This window comes from Hordeum vulgare, chromosome 3H, assembly GCF_904849725.1.
Source record: "Hordeum vulgare subsp. vulgare chromosome 3H, MorexV3_pseudomolecules_assembly, whole genome shotgun sequence".
Classification (NCBI taxonomy): Eukaryota; Viridiplantae; Streptophyta; class Magnoliopsida; order Poales; family Poaceae; genus Hordeum; species Hordeum vulgare.
Genome location: NC_058520.1, coordinates 574,008,321 through 574,023,887, shown reverse-complemented (window position 1 = coordinate 574,023,887; position 15,567 = coordinate 574,008,321). Strand labels below are relative to the sequence as shown.

The 15,567-nt window shown below is 41.8% G+C and overlaps 1 protein-coding gene across 1 annotated transcript; it reads right to left on the bottom strand.

Annotated features, from left to right (window-relative positions):
* Positions 1 to 1,944: 1,944 nt before the first annotated feature.
* LOC123445241 (mannosyl-oligosaccharide glucosidase GCS1-like) lies at positions 1,945 to 10,607 on the bottom strand. The gene is made up of 22 exons (XM_045122204.1): positions 10,191 to 10,607; positions 9,481 to 9,554; positions 8,865 to 9,116; positions 8,478 to 8,652; positions 8,267 to 8,353; positions 8,109 to 8,177; positions 7,845 to 7,941; positions 7,492 to 7,574; positions 7,050 to 7,157; positions 6,748 to 6,869; positions 6,516 to 6,623; positions 6,337 to 6,410; positions 5,608 to 5,733; positions 4,392 to 4,459; positions 4,016 to 4,165; positions 3,879 to 3,929; positions 3,261 to 3,317; positions 3,038 to 3,178; positions 2,832 to 2,923; positions 2,496 to 2,605; positions 2,331 to 2,394; positions 1,945 to 2,233 (listed from the first exon to the last, which is right to left on the bottom strand). Exons 1-22 carry the CDS (start codon positions 10,536 to 10,538, stop codon positions 2,080 to 2,082), a joined length of 2,610 nt encoding a protein of 869 aa, XP_044978139.1. The 5' UTR covers positions 10,539 to 10,607; the 3' UTR covers positions 1,945 to 2,079.
* Positions 10,608 to 15,567: the final 4,960 nt, after the last annotated feature.

Below are 15,567 nucleotides of genomic sequence, written 5' to 3'. Positions count from 1 at the left end.
TCAAACTCTCATTTCGCCACAGCGCGCCACCTACTCCTTCCGTCAAGTTTGCCTCTCCGAAGCTTGCTATATTTCTTCTTCTTTGTCGGGTGTCGCTAAATAGATTTGAGTTTTCTCTTTGGAGAAACTTCCGATCTATTAAAAAACAATCATGACAGTACAGAAAGCACATGAGGTAATACAAATTACAATCATGTTGATGGATCACCTAGCAACGATCACAAGCATAGAAGCGAGTCGAAGGCCGTCGTCCCCTCCCTCATCGGAACCGGTCAAATCTTGTTGTGACAGCCAGTCGGAAAAAGTCATTGTATTAAGACCTCATACGACGAACGCACCAGAGCAGGAACCATCCTTGATGAAGAGAGTCGTAGATCCAAAGGACCAAACATGTAAACACGCCAAATGAAGACCATAACCAAACAGATCCGTCAAAAACCAACACCGACCGATTCCCGCGAAATCTCAGAGGGACACCCCTTCGCACGCCCTCCCGTTTCATGTCCCTTCCCTGAAACCCACACCGCGGAGCCGCTGCGCACAGGGACGAAGCTAGCAAGCAAGCATAGGGGGGGCAAGTTTGTTTATGAAAGGGTCAAAGTTCATATGAAGTAAAAAAAATTAGTTACAACAATTATTATTATAGTAAAAAAATCAATTTGTTAGGGGGGTCTAGCCCCCTAGTCCCCCCTAGAATCGTCCCCTGCGCACGTGCACCCGCACCAAGCTCAAATTCAAGCGCGCTTACCGCGGGCATGGAAATGATTGCATTGTGCATTCACAGGTTTGGCGGTCATGTGGCCATTGCTCCCGCGCATCCTAGGATGGGTTGGTCATTGGTCAGACAACATGGCTGCCATGATTAGCCACCACGAGTCCACGATTCCCCTCCTTTTTTTTTTTCTCTCGAACGCATGACTCTTCCATTCCTTTCGACGAGCACGGCCGGGCCCGGCCAGCCTGATGCTGCCCGTGAAGCATACGCACCGCGGCCGCCGCCGGCACCGTGAGAAAAAAAACTGCGGTGCGGCACAAAGCACTAGTTGTGCCGATTGCTGCCGCTTCTGAAGTCAATGGCGAGCGATGATGGGTGTGGCAGAACCGCGCGTTGATTGCAAGAGATTCCGCGTGCCAGGAGCCCAGGACCGGACCACGACCTCCATTTATTTATTTGCTCTGGAAAAAACAACAGGATTATTACTGCCTCTGTGCAGGACGATGCGGTGGCAGGGGAGCGTGTACTAGCAATGCTCTGCGCCGGCACGCCATTAGATCTAGCAAATTTCGGTAAGATGCAATAATTTTCGTCGACGATTGCAATAAAAAGAATTATACCAAAAAAAATGTCTACATGATCGTAGCAAAAAAATAAAGCTGATGATGCGTAGTAGCAAAAATCAAACGTCGGTTGTAGCAAAAAATGATGCCGGTTGTAGCAAAAATTAACACGGTTATAGCAAAAATCAAAACGCCGGTTATAGCAAAAATCCAACGAACTCGAGTTAAAACCAACCATGGATGCAGTTTTATAAATAGACAAAATGTAGCAAAATGACAAACATTTGCATCAAAATTAAACGTTGCATAGCTGCCAGCGAGGAGCGCGGCCTGCCAAACGATTCTGTCGGTGCGGGTGGAAGCATTTGCCGTGATTTTTTTCCATTCAAAGCGGGGAATCGACTTGTCCGTCACGGCGCCGGAAAGCGCGCGCATCCCTAGCTTTGCGTGCGTGCGAGACCGGAGCAGAGGAGACGATGCTTCCAAGCCTACTCGTAGCCCTGGCACCCAGGGGGCAGGGCTCACCCGGTCAGGCGGGGACTGCGCTTCCCAACAGTTGGAAACTCCAATGGGATTTTCAGCAAAAGCAAAGGCCTCTACTCCCGAGAATTTTGCAAAAAAAAAGGCGTCGTGATATCATCACTCGTTGGCAGGCGACAGTATAACACCCTGACTTGAATGTCTCTAGTTCCTTTCTTGGGCATCTCGAGCTACCGAAGCCCAGGGAAAACATGTTACACTAGTAGAGAGACCAGACCAGGACTCGGCCATGATGATACACCGATACATCTGTCTATCTATCTATCTGTGCAACGATGGGTAGGACTCGGCCATGATCAGGACGACGAGCGACGTCCATCCGGTGAACGACCTAGCGCCCTTCCCCTTCCCTCTGTTCTTCTGGTCGTAGTTCTCCCAGAAGAACCCCGTTTCCTGGTAGTTCCCCACGATGTTCCTGTAAATGCAGGCAGATAAGTTAGCACCACCAGGCGTCTATTAGAGAGGCTGAGATTCAGATAAGTTTGTTTCTCGTGCGAGGAAGATGGATATACCGGATCAGGTTCGATCTTAGCTCATCGTACAGTTCCCCTGCCCTGACACTGTATGGGCCATCCTCTACAGGGCAGCGCGGTGTTAGATCGTTATGCATTTTTTACAGTGAAATTTATGGAAGGTAAGACAATAGTGCATTTCACAGCATAGTCTGAGGAGTTTACCATGTGCATAGTGATGTAGTCCTGAAAGAATCATGTAGTTCATGTTTATCCAAATAGCACCTCTCCAGTACGGCGCGTCATGCTCCGTATTACGCTTCATATACATTGAGCTGGACCATGGATCAGCAAATAATTCAGAAACCACTAATTGAATGACCTGGTAATATCGTTCAGTGCGTGTAATAGTAATACAACTGGCCCAAGTCTTCTACACTGGGCCCTGTAGTGAAGTTACGGTTTTCCACATGGATGCTCTAGAAGTTCCAAAGTCATGAGTACCATGAAATTTAACCATTGAGTTGCGCTCCTTAGCAAAGTGTATAAATAACGATATACCTTGTTCTAGAAAGTGACCGAAGACCATAATCCGTCCACAGGACAGAGCTGTTGGATATAAGGTCAAGCTGCTTCTCAAGAACCCATGATTCCTGAATAGAGTTAAATACTGCTTATCAATGTAGGAGTTTAGGATGAGCATGACTGAGCTGGGATAAAAAATATGTTACAAGTGAGAAGCAAACAGATGGAGGTAGTGAGCATACAGGTGGAATGGCCCCCATCATGAATGGGAAAAGGCTGACATAACCAACATGAGGTACTAATTGCAGCTGCGGGGCTTCTAATGTTTCTCGCAGGAGTTCTCGTTTCATAGCCTCCTTGTCTTCGTACCATCTCAAACGAACCTTTAATAATGATCTTACAATCAAAATTAATAATCATGCCTGTCAGCTAAATCACAAGGCCAAGAGGAAGCGCAACACCAACCTTTTCTGTATGGTTACCATAGTCAAAATAGGCACCAGTTTTGTCATCCAAGTGCATCTGTCAAAATGCAACAAACAATTGAACAATGGAAGCCTAGTTATTGCTTGAAGACAGCTTATTACATGCTAAACCCAATAAGTCGATAACAAGCATTTAGTAGATAGCTGCTCTTTGGAAGAAAAAAGACTACGCAACACATCATGAATTCAAAGGCATTTGTGTAATACTTTTTGTCTCCTACTGGCATATGAAACCATAATACTTTAATACTTCTACTCAGCAGCAAACAGAAAGTTCAGCATTTTCCCCAAAATTATCCCCAGAAAAATTGCTTATATGGCCCCTTCGAGTTGGGCAGGAACCAAAACCACAGCATTCACTGAAGTTCTTGGTAACATTAGCCACCATCCATTGCACAGTTCTTTGTCTACGTTTAAAGGGTCATATAAAAAAGATTGTATTGGATCATAACTATTAGCATTGAATAAGTGCCTCTATTCATATCCAAAAATATAATGTCATCAGTTAAGTGACTTAAAGAATGATATCTGTTTGATCTACACAATAAAAACAACATTCATGAACGAAAATAAACTATCAGAACTTTCAGGGCAATACCTTGTTAAGTGTCTCGAAATCTGAAAGTTGATCTGACAATTTATAGTAATCCTGCAGAAGATCACAATTTTTCAAGAAAAAGAGTAAGTCGGTAAATGGCTGAGACAAACCCAGTGCAGATATTCATATTGCAGTACCTTCTCAAGAGAGCTGTCCATTTTAAGAAACCCGGCGATTGAGCGCATACAATTTGTAGCTAGAAGCATCCAGCACCGAAGGTCAACATGGCGCTCCTCGTCATTAGGGTGAGATGCACGAGGATAGTCATCCAACCCAGATGTCAAAGTCTGTAAAGGAGTTGAAACACTGGGAGTGATCTCACTAATGCAATTATACAGAAAGACACGGGAATAAACTCTATTCCCAATAACATAGCTTTTGCATATACTCCCTCCGTTCCAAAATAATTGTCTCAACTTTGTACAAAGTTGAGACACTTATTTTGGGACGGAGGTAGTACTTTAGGATCAACTGACCAGAGCGGGAGCAAACAACTAAGAATTGTTCAAAAACCTTTGGGTTTAACTCCCTTGTTGTCACATTGTCTCTTCCATGCCAAAAAAACGTCCCTTCATATTTGCCTAAAAAAGCAATCAAGTCAATAGACCTTCATGATAAACAAGCTAAAAGTCCGACATGATGAGCAGAAACATAAAGGGTAATCTGGTTGACCCAACAGTAAACATTGACTTTTAACAGTACAAATACATACATATATATAATATTTTACAGCTTACACCAGTTCGCAGAAAGGTTAAATGCACACCGTAATGGGTGTGGCAGAAAAAGTGTTCTATAAAGCACTTAGGCTAGGGCGACAGTGCAGTGGCAGGTTGGCAACTAGCACATAGCCGCCAACCAGTCAGACAGGCTTAGGTGTTCCCCTTTAGAACAGTGCAAAGAAATGGAGCATATCTCTTTCCAGGCCATCAAAAGTTCAAAACACAGGCACATGGCACTGTAACCTGAAAAAGTGTATAGTTTCTAACTTTGGACAGGCAGATCCTTCGGCAGGGCATACGTGTTCCATATCCTGACAGCTGGTTACACATTTCTCTCATCGGAACAGTTGATCTGAGACACAGCGTCTGCTAAACTAGTCAAGGATCAATTTATTTGCGTCAGTTTGAGGAGAGAGTATATATAAAGGAATCAGAGAAACTGAAGGGGAAACGGATAAACTTCTGAAAACTTTGATGTGTTCCTATACATAATATAAGAAGATATAGATGATCGACAGAAGAGACGATTATCATCTGTGCCAGACGTTTGCACCCTTGATCTAGTTTCGGTTATGCTTTTTGGTATTTATACTGAATTGCTTTCTACAATTAATGAACCGAAACCTCTAATGCTCAAGAATAAATATTAACCCAAATATTCTTTAAACATACCATAGACGAGTCAAGGCTTTGGAAGCTCAATAGTCAAGTGTAACTACTCTTCTTACCATAAAACCACAGATAGCTCCTAACAGAAGACAACTAAGCATGGTAATCCTCGTGTTCAACAATATGTCCATAAATCAGTAACAGCCTGCAATTCAGCATGTTCATGCGTGCTCTAAACACTGTGATGAACATGACTTAAAATAAAGTGAAGATCCAACCGACACATACTTTTCCGTGCTTGGCAAAAAAAAAGCATACTGGTTCCATTTTCACAGGCACCAATCATTTACTCATAATAGTTATGACCGAGTATAAGACATTGAAACAGCAAAGCTCACCTGATTGCGTACTGTTGAACCACTGGAACCAAGAGTTCAGCCGTACATAAGCCCTTTTAAGGAAAGTGGATATCTTTTGAGCTTCCTCATCCGAAAACTGGTGTGCATGTATGCCACTTGCCAAGTCTGCGAGAGAAAATGTATTAGACCAACTGGACCGCAATCACTCGATCATAATTCACACACTTCTACACATAAACAGGTTTTTGATGCTTGGTCAGATACACACATTAATAAGATTCTGATGCTAGGCCACTGTGAGCAGTTCTCTCTCAACACATAATTGGATACACATGCACCAACAAAATAAACCTAACATAATTTGTAAGACTTGAAAGCCATTTTTTCCGTTGATTGAGTGTTGTTGTTATGCCCTTGGATATTTAAAGTGGGAGGGATAGGGGAACCGGCCAGTAAATAAGCTGTTTAACCTCCCAACCGACCACCCGGGTTAGAGTCATAGGACCAGTTTGGGTGCCCATCTGGCCACCTCATTCTTTAGTAATTGAGTAATTCCAAGAGAGAAGCTAGTCAAATTTCAAAAGAAGAAAGAAGGGGTAGAGGCAGGGAACATTAGTGTGTAAGCTGATTTTCTGCCTTACACGTCAACATTTATCACTTAAAGCATCTAGTGTGTACAAGCCGAATAATCCGAATAATTAAAGAGAAATACCAAGAAAGTAATTAGATATCTCAATTATCAACACCGATGAACAGAATTGGTCCTACCACGCAGCGCAAGAAATAATGTCGGAGGGTTTCCATTGGAAGGATACTGCAGAACAAATTCCTCAGGAACTTTACTGCATGAAGCCAAAAACTAGATGATATGAGAACTGACACATCAAACTTATGACTAGCTATGAGAAGGACATAGATAAGAATGTCGGAGGGAGGTGGATACTAACCTTAAAGCTTCAGCCCCTAATATTTGCTCTCGAGGAATCCATCCATCTGCATTAATTAGATCCAACCAATGGCCAATTATGTCCATGGATATATGGGCATCCCAGCGACTGTACATCATCATCAAGGAAGTGTGTTCAGAGAAAGCAATAATACCAGTACAGCAGGGAAGTTGTCCAGATAACGGATGGAGTAGCAGAAGCCATGCACATTATGAATTGATAGAATGCTTACCAAATGACTAACTGATGGAAGCCCTCGTCCCACAGGAATCCCCTAGGGAAAAATGAGCGACTAGGCACAGCTGTATATAGTGCAGCAGGCCAATATGGAATATATTTATCTCCATTTTTTTGCTGCGACAGAAAATCTTCAACATTATTTGTTTGTGTGATAGTTATAACCTAGAATTCGTATCTGTTCTACTGCCCACAAGAAATAGATTCAGCACAGTAGAGTAGATCACTACACATAAGGTGGCAAACAGCCATGAGAAGGACATAGGTAAGAATATCAGGTGAAACTCTAAAACTTACTGAAAAACCTTTTGGAAGTGCAATTTTTGACTGCCCATAGAAGTAGCCAATACCGCCAAGTAGACTTGACAAGGCAGCTCTACCAACAGATAGTTCTTTGGAAACAATCTGCATCAGAGCAACACTAGCATCAACATAGGTCTATTACATAGTCCTCAGCCAAGCTTTACTGATTGCCTGGAAAAATATTTGTCTATCTAGCAAAAAATCCATTAGCATTAAAGTATCCTACAACTGTAAAGCACACAACCAATAACAAAAACGTAACTATCATGTACAGCCCCATAAACACGGACACAGATGCAAGAGTAAGTACAAATACTTTTGATTTGGGAAAATTAAACTCAGGGTTCCTAGGAAGCAGTACTACAGTGAGAAAAATAACTCTAGAGACTGCAAAAAAGAGCTTGTGGAAAGTACAAGACTGATCCAAGGAGCCCACCTTATTATTTAAGTTGAAAATTTGATCATATCTCTCTTCAAACTCTTTCTGTTTTGATTCAAGGCGGGTGCTCAGCATGGGACCTGAAAATCTGACATCATTACTGATATAAAAATTAAAAACAAAATGAAAACATTGTGCCTTCAATACTCCTGAAGTTCAGGTTCAACGTAAGGACAAGATGCAGGTAAAACGGATCTCATATCTGATGCGAGGAAGCGAGAAAAAGTTAAAATCTCGCGTTACTTCCTTCAAAATGTTCAGAGCATGCATATTATAGATGATGTCCATGGAATCCAATAATGAATATGTCTCCTATCTATAAGCAGTATTGCACTGTGCAGCAGAATCACCTGTTAGCCTGTTAATGCGTTCTGCAGTCATTGGATTTTTTGAGCCAGCCCCTGACAAGAACACTATGTCTATTTTGGCAGGAAGTTTTATTGAAATCTGTGGAAACAGAGGGAAAACATAAATCACAAAGGCACAAAAATATTACTCAAGTTCTGGGTGTTATTGACTCATTCTTGATTTGACACATACATGAAGATGTACTGTATATTGATGGAATAACTTGACAGGGGCAAAAAAAAATATTGTCTTCACCTTTAAAGTACCTGATAGATCATTGCATTTGAAGAATCTTCGGTCATGTCTGGCAGATTAAGGTTCCCACTTTGCCTTGCCTATAAAGGTCCACAGAAGTAGCTATAAATGCAAAGTTGCAAACCAACTTCAGAATATACAGGTAAAGGAACAAGAGTTTAGGAATTACATTAGTCACAAGGGCATGTTGTACTAGGTCGCTTAGATTATGCATACTGATCGTCTGGAATCCAGCTCTGTGAATTTCCAAATTGTCCTGTGACAGAGTTCCATGAATGACAATAGAGATGTCAACCATATGGCATCATGTTACATACTAGTATCAAGTGATACAAAAAAACCTAAAAACTAGGACTAACAAGGCCACAGTATATGTATACCTCAGATCTCAGGTAAAGTTCCCAATCACTAATCTCTTCATGCGATCCAGAGGCCAAAAGAACAGGACCTCTCGACGGAGGCTCATGTGAGCCCATAGTGATCAACTTTCCTGCTTCGTCAGCAATATAGAAGAACAGATGTGTGGTGCTTTCTTGGGCTTCACTTAAACTTGACCTAAATTAATTGTAAGGGCATGGGATGAATTTCCTTTTGTTCCTTAGATAATGTTGCAGGAGTAAGAACATATGACAACTTCCTAATGTTGTATTTGGTGATGAAGAGGTCAATTCAAGTATAAAATAACAGTATTTGCATCTCGTGCTAAACATTACTTTATTTAAATAAGATTTTTTTTTTCAGTTTGCGCCTAATGAATATGGACTTACCCCACGTTCTTAGCATCCAATCGAACTGCCCAGTCTCCTCCATAGCCACTGCCATCTCCTTTCTCTTTTAGAAAGCTAGTGGTCAAGTGCAAGCCATGATCAGTCAGCTCTTGACGTCCATAATCCCTACCATTGTGATCTGCCCACCCATATTTGCTAAGCTCGTCAGAATCTTGGCAGACATGGCGAATAAAATATTGTCCATTTTTCACGCCAATCCACATCAACCCAGCAATTAGAGACAACGGAGTTCTGAAATATAAATTGTATTAGTATGGATTTTTCACAAGCTTGGTAGTAACAGAGCTGCCGTCACACACACATATTATTTCTTCTGATTAATGGAAAACAGCATGCTGCACCAGCAGCAGAAATTGTATACCACACCTCCAGTCCTCCACAAATAGAACTAACCTAATGAGAACAAAAAAAATACCTCTGTTTGCCTCGTGTTCTCGAGACAAGTAAATTCAAAGCATAACAACTAATGATGCTAGCAAATAGCAATATAAGTTTTCATGGATAGTTCTAGCATGTCCAAGAGGACTAAGAGAACAGAATCATTCCAACTAGCATGATATAAGGGAAAGAGGAAGAGATCACTAAAGTTAAGTACCTAGCACGAATTCCAAGATATACATTTGGCCTGTAAGTACCCCAATATAAGCTTTCTTTGTGATCACCTTGGAACTGCAGCCAGTCAACATTAACCATCAGAAATCTAATTGGTTTACAACCAAAAATCAATATAAAATTATAAATCATCTAGAACCAAATAAATCAAATACTCGCCTAGTAAAGAACAAGAATGCATACACATTACAGTGGAAAGCAGTTTTATCTCGCCTACACACACTATTCTAATTCACACCTCTTAACGAGCTTAACGACCTATGGCAAACCAACGGGAGGGTTTACTACCACACTGGCCTCCTTCGGTTTACAGGAATTTTGTAAGAATTCTGAAGGATAGGAATTTTGTAGGAAAGATTTCCTTCGAATCCCTTAGGTTTGTAGGAATGGTTTTCCTATTAACATGATATTCTTATTCTATGAACCAAAGGAGCCCTTAAAAATTACTTCACCAGAGCACTAATAAAGCACACGCAATCCGTAGTTCATTATACTGATGTAACCAAATGTTTAACCAAAATTCATCATTAACTAGCTACCATCTAGACCCAGCGGTTGGGATATACAGCAGTGGCGTCCTTCCCCAATTTGCGGGGCTCTTACATAATTCCATGTCCTAAGTTCCACTGTTGCAGGTTCTAGCAGAGCACGCGGAGATTACAGAATGAGACGCTACGAGGTGATGACCCTCACCTGAGGCAGATCCATCATCCGGGGCGCATCGAGCGGCGTGACGGAGCGCGCCATCCTGCGCAGCGCCGCGGCGCCCTCCGACTCCGCCTCAGCCTGCCACCACCCGCCGGTATACGCGAGGAAGGCGAGGGACAGGAGGGTTACGGAAGCAATCCCTAGGAGAAGGAGGGTTCGGGCGCTCACGGTCATGAGGCGCAGCGGGCCATGGTCGCCGCGGCCGCTGCGCCGCGCTGCTGCGGCGGCGGCGGCCCGGCGCGCGTCCGGATCCGGGGCAGAGGAGGAGGGGTCCCCGCCGCTCCTGGAGGCGGCGGATGGACGCCGGGTGGTGCCTCTGCTGCCGCCGGTCATCGGCGAATTCCCGGCGATCTCCCCGCTTTCTCTGGTTTGGTTCGTGGACTTGCCACTCGGGTAGACTGGACCGGAGTGACGGGGGGAGGGGCGGGGTTTGGGTTTCGTCGCTTTCCGCCTCCGCACTGCGTTGACGGAAAACAGAATTACGTCTTCATCGCCGCACCACATATCATGTTTTCCAACCATCTTATTTTTGCGGAATATTTCTCAACTATATCTTATTTTCTGCGGAATATTTTCCAACTATCTAAAAGTTCTGATATGAGCCGTCTTTGGGTAATTCAGAGGATCATCATGGAACCCGCTGTTTTTGGAGTTTCTCATCGCTAGTCGAGAACAATTATTTTGTGGATGGGTATACACGTATGATTTTTTTTGGTCTTTAAGAAAATAATAAAATTAGATCCCGGTAATCGATATTCAGTAATTTGTTTGATGCCGTCGTCTTTCATTATTTTTGTTGCTCGTGGAATGAATAGTTCCTTTATGAAATTAACATGGGTCGGGTGGTGTTTAAGATGGTGGTTAGTTTTTTTGGCTTTCTTTTTCTTTAGCTCTTGCTTAGTCAGTTTATTGGCTACGTCCATTCGTTTTTTTCATAATTTTATCATAGTCTCTCAAAGAAGGATGGAGCAAGTCATTGTCCCTTTAAAACGGATCAGACTTGGACACATTGATATTAGTTTTCGCCATCAAAGAGGACTCGTGTCCTCTCGCCCTAAATTGAAAGGTGTCCTCATATTGTCAGCAAGAGCGCTTCACCCCACCGACATGCCCCCCTCAGTGTCCACTGTCGGTGGGGAATCCTAGTGTCTTTCCTTCGGTAGTAGTTTAGGGTACGTAGGGTTTTTCAGTCCTTGCATGTGCGACGCTCGGTTGGATGACTACACTTCTTCTTTGAGTTTGTCTTTCGGTCTACGGTCCTCCTCGAGTTCGCCTGATAACCCACAAGCGTAGGGGATTGTTTGTAGCTTTTTTTGATAAGTAAGAGTGTCAAACCCAATGAGGAGCTAAAGGTAGAATTAATGTTCTCTCAAGTTTTATCGACCAACGATACAACTCTATGCATGCTAACGCTTACTTTAACTAGATCAAGTATGAATCTACTTTGTGGGAAGGAAACTAGAAGTACTTAGTAGGTGTAATAGATAGCTTTGCAAGATAAAAAGAACACGAAAATAAAAGTTAGGTATTGTTTTAGATAAATATTAATTTAGTTCGTTGTTTAGTAGAAAGCTTTTTCTGTAACGCAAGAGAAAGATTGTCCATAGACAATTGAATATAACATGATAGATATTTATCATATGCAATGAGGGAGAGACATACGCTAACACTTTTTTTACTCGTATCATATGCACTCATGATTGAAACTCTAGCAAGCATCCGCAACTACTAAAGATCATTAAGGTAAAATCCAACCATAACATTAAACATCAAGTCATCTTTACTCCCATACGCAAACAATCCCCTTACTCGGGTGTAAGTTTCTGTCACTCTAGCCACCCAGTATAAGCAAATCATGAACATATTACAAACCCTCCAGCGGGATTCCTTCACGTGTGCGCCTCACAGAAGGCGCCTTCGCACATCAACATATCAACATACAACTCAGATCAATAACACCATACCACAATTAACCCGTAGGACAAAAGAAAACTACTCAAACATCATAGGATAGCCACACATCATTGGATAATAATATATATCATTAAGCATCATGTTTAAGTACAGATTACATTGGGGAGAAGAGGGTTTACACCGCTGCATAGAGGGGGAGAGAGTTGGTGGTGACGGCGACGAAATTGTTGGTGTAGATCGCCATCACAATTGTTTCCTCGGCGTCCAGGCGGCGCTCCGGCGCCACCGGGAGAGAGGGGGAGAGAGCCCCCTCCTTCTTCTTATTCTTCCTTGGCCTCCTCACTAGGTGGAAGGAGGGTTTATCCTCTGGTCCATGCCCGACATGGATCCCGGAGGGCAGGAGCCCCTCCGAGATTGGATATATCTCTCTCTTTCTCTTCTATTTTCTCTTTTGTTTTCTGTCCCTTCACCATTTCTTAAATATCCGAAGATCCGTAACTTCGATTGGGCTGAAATTTTGAGAGGATTTTTATCGCAAAAATATCTTTCTTGATTCCAAAGTGCAGCTCCAACCGACTTAAGGAGGAGCCACAAGGCATCAGGGCGCGACCACCCCCTGGTCACGCCCTTTTTCCTTGTGGGAGCCTCGGGCATCGTGTGGTGTTGATTCTTCTTCCCAAAATTCACATATATTCTAAAAAAATCCGTAATTTTTTATCGCGTTTGGACTCTGTTTGTTATGGAATTTCTGTAAAATAAAAAATACACAAAAAACAGGAACTGGCACTGGGCACTCGATAATAAGTTAGTCCCAAAAAATAATATAAAGTGTTGCCAAAAGTATATGAAAGTTATAGAATATTAGCATGGAACAATCAAAAATTATAGATACGACGGAGACGTATCAACATCCCCAAGCTTAATTCCTGTTCATCCTCGAGTAGGTAAATGATAAAAAGATAATTTTTATGTGGAATACTACCTAACATAATCTTGAAAAAAAATATCTAATCATGGCATGAATATTAAGATACAAGGGATTCAAGGTAACAGTCTATCTTTTGACAAAAAGACATCCATACTAAGGTTTACTACCGAACAATTATGTCCTTTCAAAATAACAACGCTAAAGAACGTTATCCCTACAAAATCATATAGCTTGTCATGCTTGGTCTTTCTAGCATAAAGTATAAATCATGAGCACCCAGGTGTCAAACCAAACAATTGGATCGTACTTTTTAACGCGCTTCAGCTTTTTATTACTCACTCAATACATGAGCGTGAACCATGGATATAGCATAAAGGTGGAATAGAATATGATGGTAGGTTTCAAAGGGGTAAAAGTGAAAAAGAAAGTCTCGCATCAACAAGGCGTATCAACATGCTACGAAGATGTCCATCAATAAATATCAATGCGAGGAGCAGGGATTGCCATGCAATGGATGCACTAGAGCTGTAAGTGTATGATAACTCAACTGAAGCTAAGTGGGTGTGCATCTAACTTGCTTGCTCACGAAGACCTCAGGCATTTGAGGAAGCCCGTCATCGGAATATACAAGTCAAGTTCTATATGAAAAATCCCCACTAGCATATGGAAGTAATAAACATTAAACTCTCTGTATGAAGAACATGGTGCTACTTTGAGGCATAAGTGTGGTAAAGGATAGTAGCAAAGTCCTTTCTCTCTTTTTCTCTCATTTATTTATTTGTTTTTTAATATATATTTTTCATGGTGGGCTCTTTTTTTGCCTCCCCCATTTATATTTTTTTGTGGTGGGCTCATTTGGCCTCCCCAATTTTTTATTTTCCGTCCGGAGTCTCATCCCGACTTGTGGGGGAATCATAGTACCCATCATCCTTTCCTCACTGGGACAATACTCTAATAATGATGATCATCACACTTTTGATTACTTACAACTCGATATGAAAACCTATGAAACAATATGACTCAATAGAATGCCTCTCGGAGTGTACGAGGATGTGAAGTGTTCTAGCATAGCAAAAGATATCAAAAAACGGACAAGCCATGGAAATATCATGCTAGCTATCTTACGATCATGTGAAGCAATATGACAATGAATGCTCAAGCCATGTATATGATCATGACGGAAGTTGCATGGCAATATATCTTAGAATGGCTACGGAAATGCCATGATAGATATGTATGGTGACTGTTTTGAGGAAGGTATAATGAGACTTATGTGCAACAGAGCGTATCATGTCATGGGGTTTGGATGCGCCGGCAAAAGTCGCCCCGATCCTCGAGGTGAGAATGCGCAATGCACGGTACCAAAGAGGATAACAAATATGTGGAGCTGAGAATGCGTATATCCATGGATTCACATTAGTCAACTCACATACTTATTACAAGATTTTATTAGCTCTCCCGAAGCAAAGCACTACTTGGATGCTCCTAGGGAGGAGGTTGGTAGGAGTTAATCATGACGCCCCCATTATAATGGCACAAAGGATTTCAATCAAGGATAAATTATGCTCCAATCTTCATGGCATAACTAGAGACTATACGTGCATGTTTTGGTTATCACAAACCTTAACATCAATATTCTTACTAATCCACAATCATCCACTAGTGCACCCACATATTACTATATTAATGTCGCAAAACTATTGCAGGGGATCAAACATATTATTTTTATTGATCTACAAGTTTTATGTAGGATTTTATGACTAACCGGTTTTCCATATGTAGATAAACACGCATCCAACTTCAAATGATATACTCCCTCCGTCCCTAAATATAAGACCGTTTAGAGATTTCACTATGAACTACATATAGATGTATGTAGTCATATTTTAAAATGTAGATTCACTCATTTTGCTCCGTATCTAGTCTATAATAAAATCTCTAAAAGGTCTTATATTTAGGAACGGAGGGAGTAGGTGAAGCACATGAAGCATTCTATGAAGCCATACTCAAAAGATATAAGTGAAGTGCAAAGAGCATTCTACAAATCAACCATGGACTTTCCCATGCCAGCATGGTGCATTTCTAAAAGGAAAATAAAGGGCACACGACGCTCCAAAAATTTACGCATACCATGTGAAGAAAACAAAAATTGAGACATACCGATAATTGTTGAAGAAGAAAGATGGGATGCCTTCCGGGGCATCCCCAAGCTTAGACGCTTGAGTCTCCTTGAATGTTTAATTGGGGTTCCTTGGGCATCTCCAAACTTGAACTCTTGTATCTCCTTATTCTTCACATATTGATACCTCCTCGGTCTTCGAACAGTTCATCCACACAAAACTTAAGAGAACTTTCTTTACAGAGGTTAGTTCATATAACACTAAATCTCATCATGACGTGCCATAAAATTATTGTATGATTATAATCCAACATTACCTATTGTATGCTATCACAATTTTATGGCTCCCAATCCAATGAGGCCCAACAAGAATTCAAACATAATCACACAAAGCAACTATA